Raw genomic sequence first — 14,289 nt, 5'->3', positions numbered from 1 at the left:
GGATCAGAGACTTTCAAGGGACTTGTGATCTATACTGTTACTGTGTACTGTGGTTTAGGTCCCAAACTTGGATTGGTAGTCAAGAAAGCGCCTAGCCTCGCTAGGAATTGAAAATTCGGAAGCTAGATGGAGCTCTAGCTCCAAGAACATCTCTGAGGTTAAAGGTTACTCAGATTGGGACTGCAATGGGTTTACAGGCACTCAGGTGACAAATGTTTTCCCCAGTGGTCTTAGCTTGGGAGGCATTCCAGAAGTTTACTCTGATTGCACCCTGGGTGGCTTCAGAGGCAAGCAAAGTTAAGGGTGAAGAGCTGGACGTCAAGTAGGGATGCTATCAAGTCTACCCCTGGTACATGCCCACCCCATCTCGGTGGTAGAACTGAGAGGGACTCGGACGGTGCCTGCGTGGGTAAGGGACAGACTAAATCCGACCGGGAAGGAAAATCTTTTGGTGTAAAGTCTGTCTACACCCCCATCTAGAGCAGGGAGGGATGCCTCCGGTAGAAAAATGGTGCTGGTCACTTTTTTCCTGTCTTACAGATGGGAGCTAACAATTCCAGCCTCACTCCTTTGAACTGTATCCTGAAAAACAGATAGATTTGATCCCCAGGGCTTAGAGGAGACACACCTGGTCTTCCTATGTGATGCTGCATGGCCACAGTATCCATTGGAGGATGGCGAACAGTGGCCAGTCAAAGGGTCTCTTAAGTATAATACTGTTCTACAATTAGACCAGTTCTGTAAGGAACAAGGGAAATGGGTAGAAGCAATGGCACCCCACTCCAGTACTCTTGCCTGGAAAATCCCATGGACTGAGGAGCCTGGTAGGCTGCAGTCCATGGGGTCGCTAAGAGTCGGGCACGACTGAGCGACTTCATTTTCACTTTTCACTTTCATGCACTGGAGAGGGAAATGGCAACTCACTCCGTAATTCTTGCCTGGAGAATCCCAGGGACAGAGGAGCCTACTGGGCTGCCGTCTATGGGGTCGCACAGAGTCAGACATGACTGAAGCGACTTAACAGCAGCAGCAGCAGTATGCTCTATTAGGGCTTCCCTGGTAGCTCAGATGGTAAAGAACCCACCTTCAATGCAGGAAACCCCAGTTTGATCCCTTGTTCAAGAAGATCCCCTGGAGAAGTGAATGGCTACCCACTCCAATATTCTTGCCTGGAAAATTCCTTGGACAGAGGAGCCTGGTGGGCTACAGTCTATGGGTTCGCAAAGAGTCAGATACGACCGGGCAACTAACACACAACAACACAACAGTATGCTCTATTAAGTTTAGCTAGTTACCATTCCTTCTTCTAACTCATTTTGTTCAGCCAAGTTCCCTGTTCACAAGGCAACTCAGAGGTGAAAGGATACATACATGCAAAAAGTTGATACAAGGTAGAAGGTAATAAATTTCCTGAAATAAATATATAGTGCCAGGGACATTAGAGGTGGGAGAAATGACATCAGCTTGGAGCAGAGTGTCAGGCAAAGCTTCATGAATCTCCAGACTTCTCAATTCTTCTCTCAAATATAAAAACAGTTATTGGTGCTTTGGGATATTAAACATTGACTTTTGGTAGTGCTGCTATTATTTTTTGATAGTACTGTTATTTTTTTAAAAAAAGTATTATTTAGCCTTTTCAATGTGTGATTTCAACTTTTTCAGTGTAAACTTGGGAGACCTTGGAGTCATGGATGGCCCTGTTGGAGCACCTTCCCCGTCATATAGTGGAAATCAGTTTGGGGAAAAGAGTTTATTCTGTCCTACTTCCTTCATGCATGTGTCTACTGAGTCATTTCCAGCCATGTAAATCTGCTATGTAATATACATGGTGAGATTATTTAGGGTTTGGGAAGTTAGGGAGAACCTCTATTCCTCAGCAGGCATTTGGGCAGCAGGTGAGGAAGTGAGACAGCTATGCAGTTCAAGTGTGGACATGCCTGCACACACTCATACACACACGCATATACACACGCATGCACACTCTCACTTACTCACGCACAGCTGACTTGGCATCTGTGAGGATGGAGGTGGGGGACGCTGTGCCTGCTGAGCTACAAGTGCCTGCATGTCTGAGGCTGACTTTGAAGACACCAGCATGTTTGGAGTTAATTCCCATTAGGTTAGACTCCGCCTCTCTCTCCCAAAGGTAAAGCAAGTTTTTTTCAGGCATCACTGCAAAGAGCAGCTGGAATTCCCATCCCCTCTGACAAGCTGTGAGGAGAAGTTGTTTCTCAGATGTGAGTCTGAAGACAGGGAATAAGTCAATCAGCCTTCGTGGTCAGAAGGTAAATTTGCAACTTGGGCCAAATACAATTGAAACAGCTGGATAAGAAACTGTTTGCTCTCCCCTTGCTCAGCCCCCCTTCTCCCCTTCCTTTCTCAGGCTTCCTGCCCTTTCATCTGACAGCTCAGAGAAGCTGTTTTCTTCCCAAAGGCAAACTGGTTCATTTTTACTTCCTCAAGTCTGTTGTTTGCACAGAGGCTAAGAGGAATCGGGGCTGGATTCCCGTTTCGTGTTGACACGGTGTGAAGACCTAAGAGTTAAATGCTGGTTGGTTTCCCCAGGAGAGTTGGTAACTTGAGGAGAGGAAGTCCGTGTCTCTGGGAGTGGAGGGAAGGATTTTGTTCTGACCTGTCTATAGAAATAAAAGTGGATCGGGTTTGCTGATGTGCTGGGTTGACTTCTTAGACTTGCCAAAATTGGGGTTACAGTACTGAAATGGGGTGCTTGGGTTAAACTGAAATGCAGATGTTGAAGTGAGTTGGACTGGAAGTAAAAGATTGCATTTGCTCAGTAAATATTTGAGTTCCTACTGTGTGCCAAAGCATGATGATTTCCAGAAAAACCTGAAATAGTTTAGCTATAAATCCATTCTTGAAAGGAACACTGGGCCAAATAATTCTGTTTCGTGGTAGGAAACAAAGCAGAAATAAGTCTCATGGTGAGGAGAAATCACTGAGATACTGGTTAGGGGAGAAAGGGAAGAGGAATAATGTTCTCCTTCTTGAGTGACTCTGAGTCTTCTCTATTACTTAATGGGACGATATTGTCTTCTCTAGTAGATGGGAGAATTACTTATCCTGGTGTTAGGATAACAGCACAGATGATACTTCACTTGAACTCGGTGTTCCATCATCTTCATTTTATAGAGGAAACTCGAACTCATAGGTTTTAAGTGAGCCTTTCAAGTTCATCTAACTTGTAAGGGGCAGACCCTATCCCAGATCTGGATTCCAAAATCTGGACTCTTGTCCATGAACATGCTATTTCTCAATCATTAGTTTCCATCAGAATCAACTGAGGATTTTTGAAAAATGCAAATTCCATAGATTCTAATTCAGTGAATCCTAAAAGGAGGTTGTAGTCTACATTTTGGACAAGTACTGATGGTGATTCTGATGCAGAGGTGTTAGGAGACCCCATTTGAAAAACACTCTTCACATGCCAGGCTGCCTCTCATGTCTGCTGAAGTAGGAGAAGCATTCAGTGCACCTTCTTCCTACACTGGCTAGATTCATTGAATGGAGGAGGTCAGCTGTGGTGGCATTTTATTCATTACTGGAGGTCATGGGTAGAGGGAGTACTGGGCAACAATAGTAGGGCTGGGGCTGTTAACTTAAGGTTGTAGGGAAATGCTTTACCAGCTAATCCATTGATAGAACTTAACGGTGTCTTGCCAGAGCAGGCTGGTTGGAGTAGTTCCTAACCCATGGAGGGTGAGAGATAGGTCTCCTAGCCGACCAATTGAACACTAAATGTGGTGGCACTGGTCCAGGCAAAATAAGACCTGGGGTGAAGATCTCTGATTGATACCCCACTTTCCAAAGCAAAAGACAGACAGGGAGCTCAATGAGCAGTATTTTATTTTATTTTTACAAAGAAGGGAGAAGCTCATATAAAATTTAGGGAAATCATTCCAATTTCCACCTTTCTAATCTCAGACTCAGGAGAAAGGGAATAGCCCAGGACATAACATGGAGGTTCTTTTTATGGGCTTTCCCTGTCTCTCCATGGCCAACGTGATTATTTAGAATTGACCTTCTAGGTTATTGATGACTCGGTTGGTCCTCTCTTGGCACTAACTCCCTGGCTTCCTGCCTCCCAATATCTTACCTCCTGGTGAACATCTTCACCTCAGGATGGAGAAATGCAAATAAATGAACAAACAAACCCAACACAGCTACTTTTGCTAGTCTTTCTACCCCAGATTAAAAGAGGATGGGAGGAGGGAGAAGACTTAGAAAGACAATCCACAAGCAAGAAATCTGAGGATTTGAAAGACAAGATTTAGACCTAAAGTGAGGTCTTTATAAGCATAGAGTAGAATGGTGGTTGCCAGGGGCTGGAGGAAGGGGGAATGTGGAGCTGTTTCTCAGTAGGCATAAAGTTTCAGTTACACAAGGTGAAAAACTTCTAGAGATATTCTGTACAGCTTTGTGCCTGTGGTTAACAGTATGGTGTTGTGCACTTCAAAAATACACTGCAAGGACAGACCTTGTGTTAAGTTTTCTTCACACACACAAACTCACAAAACAATACAAGGAACTTGTTTTTTCAATTTGTTTCTTTATTTTTAATTGGAGGATAATTGCTTTACAATGTTGTGTTGGTTTCTGCTGTACAACAACACGAATCAGCTATAAGTATACATGTCTCCTCCCTCTCCAGACTCCCTCCTACCGCCACCCCATACCACCCCTTTATGTTGTCACAGAGCACTGGGTTGAGCTCCCTGTGTTATACAGCAACTTCCCATTAGCTATCTGTTTTACATATGGTAGTTTATATGTTTCAGTGCTACTCTCTAAATTCGTTCCACCCTCTCCTTACCCTCTATGTCCACAAGTCCATTCTCTAGGTCTGCATCTCTACTCCTGCCCTGCAAATAGGTTCATCAGTACAGTTTTTCTATATTTCATATATATGGGTTAATACATGATATTTTTCTCTTTCTGACTTACTTCACCCTGTGTAACAGGCTCTAGGTTCATCCACCTCACTAGAACTGACCCACATTCATTACAAGGAACTTTTTGAAGATTATGAATATATTCAGTGCCTTGGCTGTGGTGATGGTGTTACAGATGTAGGCATGTGTCCAAACTCATCGAGATATATACATTGAATATGCGCAGATTTTCATATATCAAGTGTACCTCAATAAACCTTACAAAAAGTGAGGTCTTCTTCAAGTCACCACAATACAAATGGGAAACAAACACAATTCTGGGGGTAGATAAGTCATGAGATGATTTCAGGCATAGGAGAATCTGGAGAGATGCCCATTGGGGAGATGTATAGAGGAGAAAATTCTGGGTGAACTCAGGTGGCAGAAAATAAGGCAAGAAATACTTGGAAAGTGGTTATAGATTCTTTTTGAGGCTGTGTCTGAAGCAGGTCGCACTTGTGGTAAAGAATCCATCTGCAGTGCAGGAGACCAAGGTTCCATCCCGGGTCGGGAAGATCCCTTGGAAAAGGAAATGGCTACCTATTCCAGTATTCTAGCTTGGAGAATCCCATGGACAGAGGAGCCTGGCAGGCTATAGTCCATAGGGTCACACAGAGTTGGACACAACTGAAGTGACTTAGCACGCACTGAAGCAGAAAGATCTAGAATGGTCATGTTGCTTATATACCCAATTCGATACAAGAGCAAGAAACTTTTCTGGAGTAGGACTCTATTTACCTACTGAAACCATATGCCTATGCTTATTAATTATTTCTTAAAGTCTCAACACTGAGTATGATGAATAGGGTTGGCCAAAAAGTTCTTTCAGGTTTTTCTGTAAGCTGTTATGGAAAAACTTTTTGGCAAACCCACTATTTGTTAAAGGGTTGGCTAGTAGGCTATGCACATTGTTTGGGGGTGTGATGAGAAATGCCCATTCATATTCTCTTGCCAATAACAGTGCCAACAAAGCTGCTTCTCACAAACCAGTCCAAAACTGGTAGTGTTTTGAGTCCTTTTCCATGAAGACTGGGGAGGAGATAAGGTGTTGGAAGAATTTGCTTTATTTTTCTCCACCAAGAAAAATACAAGAGCAATGTTTTCGGTTTCATTGATACTAAGTAAGTGCACACATATAAGTAGGAATACACAGGAGTGAAAAGTTGAGAACAAATGATGACAGGCTTGGGAAGGAGACACCACAGGGAGAGGTAGAGTGCTCATTTGGGGAGGAAAAGTCCAAAGGTAAGGTACCAGCAGGGCTTCCCTTGTGGTTCAGATGGTAAAGAATCCTCCTGCCAATGCAGGAGATGCAAGAGACACAGGCTAAATCCCTGGGTTGGGAAGATTCCCTGGAGGAGGGCATGGCAACCCACTCTGGTATTCTTGCCTGGAGAATCCCATGCACAGCAAAGCCTGGTGGGCTATGATCCATGGGGTCGCAAGAGTTTGACACAACCGAGCAACTGAGCACAAGATACCAGCAATCTGAGTTAATCTGTGTTGATGAAGGGCTCTTCTCTGGATGACAGTGGCCAATCTGTCCTCCATTTCCTCTGAGGACCTGACCAAAGGAATTGGTCTTAAGTTGGGAGTTGGTGATGGACAGGGAGGCCTGGAGTGCTGAGGTTCATGGAGTTGTAAAGAGTCAGACACGACTGAGCAACTGAACTGAACTGAACTGAACTGTATCAGAAAAAGGTTTAAAATGAGACATAAATTATTTATTGACAGTGAGAGTCATCAAGCTACTGAGAAAAACTGTTGAGTCCTCTTTTCTCTAGAGTTCTTTAAAAGCAGTATAGATAATCATTTGGTATGTATGGCTTAGGAGTGTTTCCTACATCTTATAGGTTGAAATGACCTCTATGCATGAGTCTATTTTAAAATGACCACTGTATCCTTACTACTAGTCTCTAGTAAGGACAATAAATTTAGAACAGCCTTCATGCTTCCACCCTGGTCATTATAACTTTCTAGCCACACTCATTGCATCTCATACAGCCACTCTCAGAAACAGGCATGTGATCCGTTGAGGAGCTAGAGCAACCAAGGCGGAGAGACCATGTGATAAACAAAGAGAGAGGGACAGTAGCCAACTTAGCAATACCTGGTTACTGGACCATTTAGCGGGAGCACCAGGCTGAGTTCTTGGTTTCTGAAATCCAGTGTGGCTGTGTGGTGAGGCCTTCCAGGACAGGGAGACAAAGTGATTGCTACATGAAATACACAAGAGAAGTAAAGTGAAGTATAGCATTGTGTGTGACTTTTATTTATGTGAATGTAAAAGAGACTTATCTAGCTCCTGGGAATGAACTTGATTGCTTTGGAGGGCTGTCATGAAGGGAGGTTACTCCATGACAGGTGGTGCAGTAACTCAAAGCATTTGGTTGAATGCATTTCTCTGTGTGAACATATAACAGTGTACATGCAGACCCCATGTGGGCCATTGCCGTAGGAGAAGCTGGGCTGGGACTTATTTTGTGCTCAGAAAATATTGAGCAATGGGATCTCTGACCTCCCTTTCTTTACTGCATGAGGTCAAGCCTATGATTCAGAAAGATTTTACCTTCAGGATATAAAGATTTCATCTCTCCATTATTTAATTCCATGGTAACTTTTCACTTTATATTGTTTGAGTCCTGGAGAGAGAGCAAGAGAAAATTATCTGTGGCAGTGATTCTCAACCTGCTGTCCATGGATTATGCTGGCTCACCACACTTCTAGTCCTAGATAGAATGACTAACTCATCCATTTGGGGACTTTCCTATTAATAGTTTCATCCCTGACAATCCCACATCCCTTAGTCCCAAGTTAACTAGCATGGTTGGACATCCTAGTTCTAAATGAGATAAGGAGAATGAGTTTTTCCTGAAGTTGAAAGTATTTGATTTAAATTCTGAAAGCCAATGAGTTTTTATAAAGCTAAACATATTTAATTTAAACTGAATTTTGTAATTCCACCTCCCTATCTCTTGGCTTCAAAATGGCATATTTAAAATGAAATGATGGCAACAGTGGTTGGTAGTCTTATAGGTTTTTAAACAGCCTGTCTTGGCACAGATGGTGATTACCTTATATCAGAAGTCCTCCTCCTATTTTAGTATAGCCTAGGTACCACTCACCGATTTAGTCCCTTTCTCCGCCTTATACTCTCTTCCCTTCTATTGGCTTTTGTCCTGGGACTTGATCTCAAGATGATAAACATTCATGGTGGACATACGGGGTTAGTTCTGACTACAAACTTGAAATATCTAATGCCCTGGTCCTGGTGGTGACATGCTGGGTACAGAAAGTCGCCTTCCTCCTGCCTTGCCTGTCCTTCCTGTCTGATTTTTTTCATCATCCTTAAACAGATTTGCCATTGTGGGTGGGAAACCATGGAGGCTTTTCGTTGAAACACTTTTGGGGTGATGAGGAAGAATATGGGGAGGGTGAAGTGAGAGGTGAGAAATGATAGTGTTGCCATTTGAGTCACTGTGTAAATTTGGGCAAGTTCCTTAGCTTTATTTTTTAAATTTATTTTTAATTGGAGAAAAATTGCTTTACAATGTTGGTTTCTGCCATACAAAATGCAAAACAGCAGGAATTATACATATATCCCCTCCCTCTGGAGCCTCCCTCCCCTCCCCACATCCCACCCTTCTGGGTAATCACAGAGGACCAGGCTGGGCTACAATAGCTTCCCACTAGTTATCTACTTTACACATGATAGTGTATATATGTCAGTGCTACTTTCTCCATTCATCCTGCTCTCCTTCCCCCGCTGTGTCCACAAGTCCACTCTCTACGTCTGCATCTCCATTCTTTCCCTGCAAATAGGTTCATCAGTACCATTTTTTTAGATTCCATATTTGCTCATTTGTAAACCAGGGGTACTACCTTTCTTACCAGCCTGAGGAGATTGTTTGCCAGAGCACATGAAACAATGGTCTTGGAAGGGAATATGATGGTGCACCCAGCAGCTGTTTATCAGCTTGTTTCCTCTCATCCTCTGGCCTGGGCTTCTTCACCAGGAAGTGAGCTCATAAAAGAGAGCTGCTTGCATTTTCCATAATCTTACATGCTCTAATATAGCAAGCAGAGGCATTACCTCATTGCGGCCAAGCATACCTGCTTTCTAACAGCAATTACTCAAGACTAGTTTCACTTCTCCTGTTGGCTTTCAACCCTGCATCACATCTTTCTTTCATTCCCCCAACTCTCAGGCACAAAGCCTCATTCCCTGGGGCCCAGCTCAGGGCACTTTCTTCCCAAGCCCTAACATTCCAAAGTAAACACCTGCAATTTATAGTCTCTGCTCCCTTCCTGTGCAAAACACACAGCACACAATATATCTGTATTGGGAGGGGAATTGTGGTGAAGCAAGAAAAGAGCATTATACTAAGAATCGAATAACTGGACTCTGATCCAGCCAGGGTACTCCACTAGTTCTTTACCCTTGAGGAAATCATTTCCTCTCTGTATTTCTATATGTAAAGTGATAGAGGAGGAAGGTGGTTTGCACTGTGGAGTACAACAGTACTGGCCTAGGCATCTGTAGATTGGGTTTCTTATTCCAGTCTGGCTGCTTGCTAAATTCTCTGTGATTTGGGGGAAATCACTACCCACTTACAAGGCCACACCTCCCCATATGTAAAAAAAAAAAAAAAAAGGTTGAATTAGGTGATTCATCAAGATTTCTGCCAGCCTAGAAATTGGATGCTTCTCTAGAATGGGTTTCATTAAATATACATGGATGGCAGTGCCTGCTTTATGCCAGACATTGTTTGATGATAGTTGTGACATGGCTGGGAAAGGTCCCTGAGACTCTGAGTACAACTGCTACTTGTTTCTGGCCATGTCTCAACTGGCAAGGTGGTGACCCCATGGACAGTTCCTATAATTCCCCTGCCTTTAGTCCCCTACCCCTTCTCCCCTTTCCCACCACCTGTAACTTTAAGCAGTGGTGATGAATCATGAAGTTTCTGAAACAGATTCCACCACCTGTTTGCTGGAGATGTTCACAGTGCTGTCAGCAGGCTGCAGTGTGGTCTCTGGCTGCCTTCATTGAGAAACAGGCCAGAATGCAATGGCAGATTAATGTAGTTGGGAAGGAAGCAGTTGATTTTTGACAGTGGGGTCTGTGAAAGCCATTTGTGAGCTGGGCTGAGGAGATTAAATTTAAAAAGGCACTCAGCGTCTTGAATCTGAGATGACTTGTTCCAAAAGGCATCTTGAAAGGCCCTTACAGCTCGAGATCTATGTTCCTGCAGCCAGGCAGGGGGAACCAGATCTGTTTCAGAGAGAGAAGTTTTGATGATTATATTCAGCAAAGGACTGGGCAGCTTTTCTTAGTAGACAGTTTAGTGTTAAACAACTCTCATTGTTTGGGATGGTGCCTCCTTTTTTGTTCTTGGGGAAAAGTGACTAAACAGAGCTCGCTCAGTGATGAACATAAGGATTGAGACTAGGTGCCCCTTATTTTATTTACCCATTTAAACCTAACTGATGCAATATTGGGAAAGCCCAAGTTAATGCTCTCTTGGATATCCTACTAAGGTCAAATGGGCACATCCTTTAACTCCATGGTGAGCGCTCCTTCCCTCTTCTCCCTTGGAGTATGGGCAGGCCCTGTGAGTGATCTTCCTTTTTCCTTCATTCTCTGAAAGCACCTTGGATCCTGGCCCTCTTGAGGCAGTACCTCCTTCCAGGCCTCAGGTAAACAAGGTCATTCCATCAGAAATTGAGGGCTCTTTGGAGAGCCTAGGTTTGATTCAGGCCTCCCTCTTACCCCTTGTTCCAAATTAGATGTCAAGAACTGAAAGCTCTCTGTTTGGGTTGCACTGGGCTTCCCAGGTGATGCTAGTGGTAAAGAACCTGCTTGCCAATGCAGGAGATGTAAGAGATGTGGGTTAGGTCCCTGGATTGGGAAGATCCCCTGGAGGAGGGCATGGCAACCCACTCCAGTATTCTTGCCTGGAGAATCACATGGACAGAGGAGCCTGGCGGGCTATAATCCATAGTGTCACAAAGGGTTGGTCACAACTGAAATGACTTAGCATTCACACACTCAGGCAGGCTGCATTGGAGTAGACGAAACAGTCACTAATTCACTTCTGTGGTTCTTCCATTGCAGCCTAGAGATCATAGAAGTCTGAACCAGGTGGAAGGAAGGGAAGATGAGAAAAGCGGTGGAGAGCAGAATCCCATAGGGACCCAAATGGTCCTCAAGACAATAACCTTATCCAGAAGTAAGGGCCAAGAAGCACATGACTGAGCCCTGGGGCTGGCCAGGCAGATGAAAACTAGGCTGGTGGAGCCTACATGACAACTTTCTGCATTTGGTGCTGTGAACCGACTCATCTCCCCATCCCCACCGAGAAACCTGGGACTATGAGGAGCAGCCTGACCCTGGTAGGGACCCTCTGGGCCTTCCTGTCCCTTGTTACCGCCGTGGCCAGTTCTACCAGTTACTTCCTGCCTTATTGGCTCTTTGGATCTCAGCTGGGGAAGCCAGTGTCATTCAGCACATTCCGGAGGTGCAATTACCCTGTGAGGGGAGAGGGGCAGAGTCTGATCATGGTTGAAGAGTGTGGGCGCTATGCCAGCTTCAGTGCCATCCCCAGCCTGGCCTGGCAGATGTGCACAGTGGTGACAGGTGCTGGCTGTGCTCTGCTGCTCCTGGTGGCACTGGCTGCTGTCCTGGGCTGCTGCATGGAAGAACTCATCTCCAGAATGATGGGACGTTGCATGGGAGCTGCACAGTTCGTGGGAGGTAAGACTGTGTGGCTGAGATTGGAGAGGTTGGGGAGCTTTGCAGGGGTGGGCATAGTGGGCGTGTTGCCTTACAGGGAAATCCACTTACAGCTTCTCCTCTTTGTCCAACTCTAAGGCTGTGAATGGACTAAGGCTGTGAATGGGCTAAGGCTGTGAATGGGCTTCCCTTGTGACTCAGATGGTAAAGAATCTGCCTACCAATGCAGGAGACACAGGTTCAATCCCTGAGTTGGAAAGATCCCCTGGGGAAGGAAATGGCAGTCCACTCCAGTATTCTTGCCTGGGGAATCCCATGGACAGAGGAGCCTGGGGTGCTACAGTACGGGGGGTTCACAAAGAATCAGACATGACTTGGCAACTGGATAACAACAACAAGACTCTGAATGGGGGCTCCTTTGAAATACCTGGTCTGGGACTCCCCAAAGCGCAATCTACATCAGGGTTTTATTCACAGCAAGATTGTCTAGTAGGCAGAATTGATATCTGTTTTTTTTGGCCCTGATTTTCATCACATTCTTTTGCCTGCAGAGTGCCCATTTAACAATATTATCCAGGTCTGATTTGCAGAGGACGCAACTCTAGTATACTACTAGTATGGTATACAACTATATACTCTAGTATTACAGTTCCCAAATAAACTTGACCTCTAAGATCCCTGATCGCTGGTAGTTATCTGAGGACCATGATCTCATTAACACGTACACAAAGGTGCTAATTACTGAATGAGTTTAATATGCAGTCCTCACCAAAAAAATATATCTCTAATAGTGAAATGCTAGCTACCAGGCAGACTGCAGTTGACCGCTTATCTGGCAATATCTAAGGCTAGCCCTGACTGGTAGCCATCAACAGTCTATCCAGGTTTCCTCTGGCCCCGACTCACTCTACTTATCTTTTCCCTCATTCAGTCTGCCTCTAAATTTAGTGCGGGAGACCTGGGATGCTGCAGTGTGTGGATGGGCTAAGAAAGAACAAAATGCAAAAATGGCAGACAGTAGGAAAGCAATGGGAGTGGTTTCATTTGAACTGAGAAGAAAAAGGCAAGTTTAGACACACAGGCAAATACGTGTGTGAATATATGAGCTATTTTTCACACCTGGATGGGGAAATGGAAAAAAGTGCTGGTAGAATCTATGGCTGAAGTTTGTTGTTGTTCCTGAAGTTTTAGAATTCCTATTCATTATAACTGTCATCTCCATTAGCAGCACAGTGTGGGTGACTGGAACCAGGAAACTTCGATCCCACTTCTGGCTCTTTCACTAAGTTGCCCTGTGGTTGTAAGCAAATGAATGACCTCTCTCATGTTCACTTCCCTTCTTTCCTTGAATTGGTTCATTGGCAGGATAGCCCAGATTCTAATTTTCTTCTTCTCTCCGATAACTGCATTCAAGTAGCCTTGAGGTGCAATGGCAGTGATGAGCTAAGACAGTGCTTCTCATCAGGGACTGACTTTTTACACCCTTCACCCGCCCCACCCCAACCAGAAGACATTTAGTAATGTCTTTGAGACATTTATGGTTATCACATATTCGGGAGAGTGTTACTGACAATCAGTGGATAAAGGTGAGGGATGCTGTTAAATATACCACAATGCATAAGAATAAAACAGTTGCCTACTCCCCAAAACAAAGAAATATCTGGTCCCAAATGTCAATAGTGCCAAGGTTGAGAAATCCTAAGCTAACGTATTATGAGTTCCTTGCCTTCTTATGAAAAGTACCGGATTCTCTTTTGTGCCAGTTAAGATGATGTTTTCTGTTTCCCTCTTTCCTCTAAGGAAAAGGGACCAGATATTTCTTTCTTTTGGGGAGTAGGCAATTATTTTATTCTTATGCATTGTGGTATATTTAACAGCATCCCTCACCTTTATCCACTGATTGTCAGGAACACCCTCCCGAATATGTGATAACCATAAATGTCTCAAAGACATTATTAAATGTCTTCTGTTTGGGGTGTGGGGGGGTGAAGGGTGTAAAAAGTCAGTCCCTGATGAGAAGCACTGTCTTAGCTCATCACTGCCATTGCACCTCAAGGCTACTTGAATGCAGTCATCAGAGAGCTCATTGTAAAAAAATGGAGCCTGTAAAAAAAAATCTCATTGTAAAAATTTTAAATTTGAATTAACATTCTAATCTAATGAACTAATCCATGAACTGAGTGGGGAAGAACTTTAACTGAGTGGCAGATGTCATGCAGAGGCAACAGAAACATCAGTATCATTTTCATCTCATATGATTCTGCCATTTTATATTCCCCATTGGCTATCGCTCATAGGAACATAGTCACAGTGTTTATGCTTAGATAAAGGTCTTTAAAACTCAAGAATAAAATGCCACTTGACAGTAGTCATGGAAAGAGTTAAGACCCAAGGTGTGCTACAAGGTTTCTCTCTGGACAAGGGAATAATATTGGACAGATGGCTGAATTTCCACAACTTCCCCATCTGTAATACCAGCCAACTAAGAGTCATTTTCATTTCCGTTTTAGAAGCTGGAGCCTGTCAAGGTTATATCAGATGTGAAGGAATGGTAAAGCCTGCTTGAATGTATCATATTTTCTAGGCACTCCTTGGCATACAAAC

At 44.0% G+C, this 14,289-nt stretch overlaps 1 protein-coding gene across 1 annotated transcript in view; it reads left to right on the top strand.

The window, feature by feature from the left end:
* The first annotated feature begins 2,145 nt into the window (after positions 1 to 2,145).
* The window catches only part of LHFPL1 (LHFPL tetraspan subfamily member 1), a 61,396-nt gene continuing 49,252 nt past the window's right edge, over positions 2,146 to 14,289 (top strand). The window contains exons 1-2 of the mRNA XM_061409516.1: positions 2,146 to 2,285; positions 11,068 to 11,706. Of these exons, the coding sequence (XP_061265500.1) occupies positions 11,256 to 11,706 (451 nt within the window). The 5' untranslated portion in view covers positions 2,146 to 2,285; positions 11,068 to 11,255. The remainder of the gene's footprint in view (positions 2,286 to 11,067; positions 11,707 to 14,289) is intronic.

Source organism: Bos javanicus, chromosome X (genome assembly GCF_032452875.1).
Source record: "Bos javanicus breed banteng chromosome X, ARS-OSU_banteng_1.0, whole genome shotgun sequence".
NCBI classification, from domain to species: Eukaryota; Metazoa; Chordata; class Mammalia; order Artiodactyla; family Bovidae; genus Bos; species Bos javanicus.
This window is presented reverse-complemented; position numbering and strand designations above follow the sequence as displayed.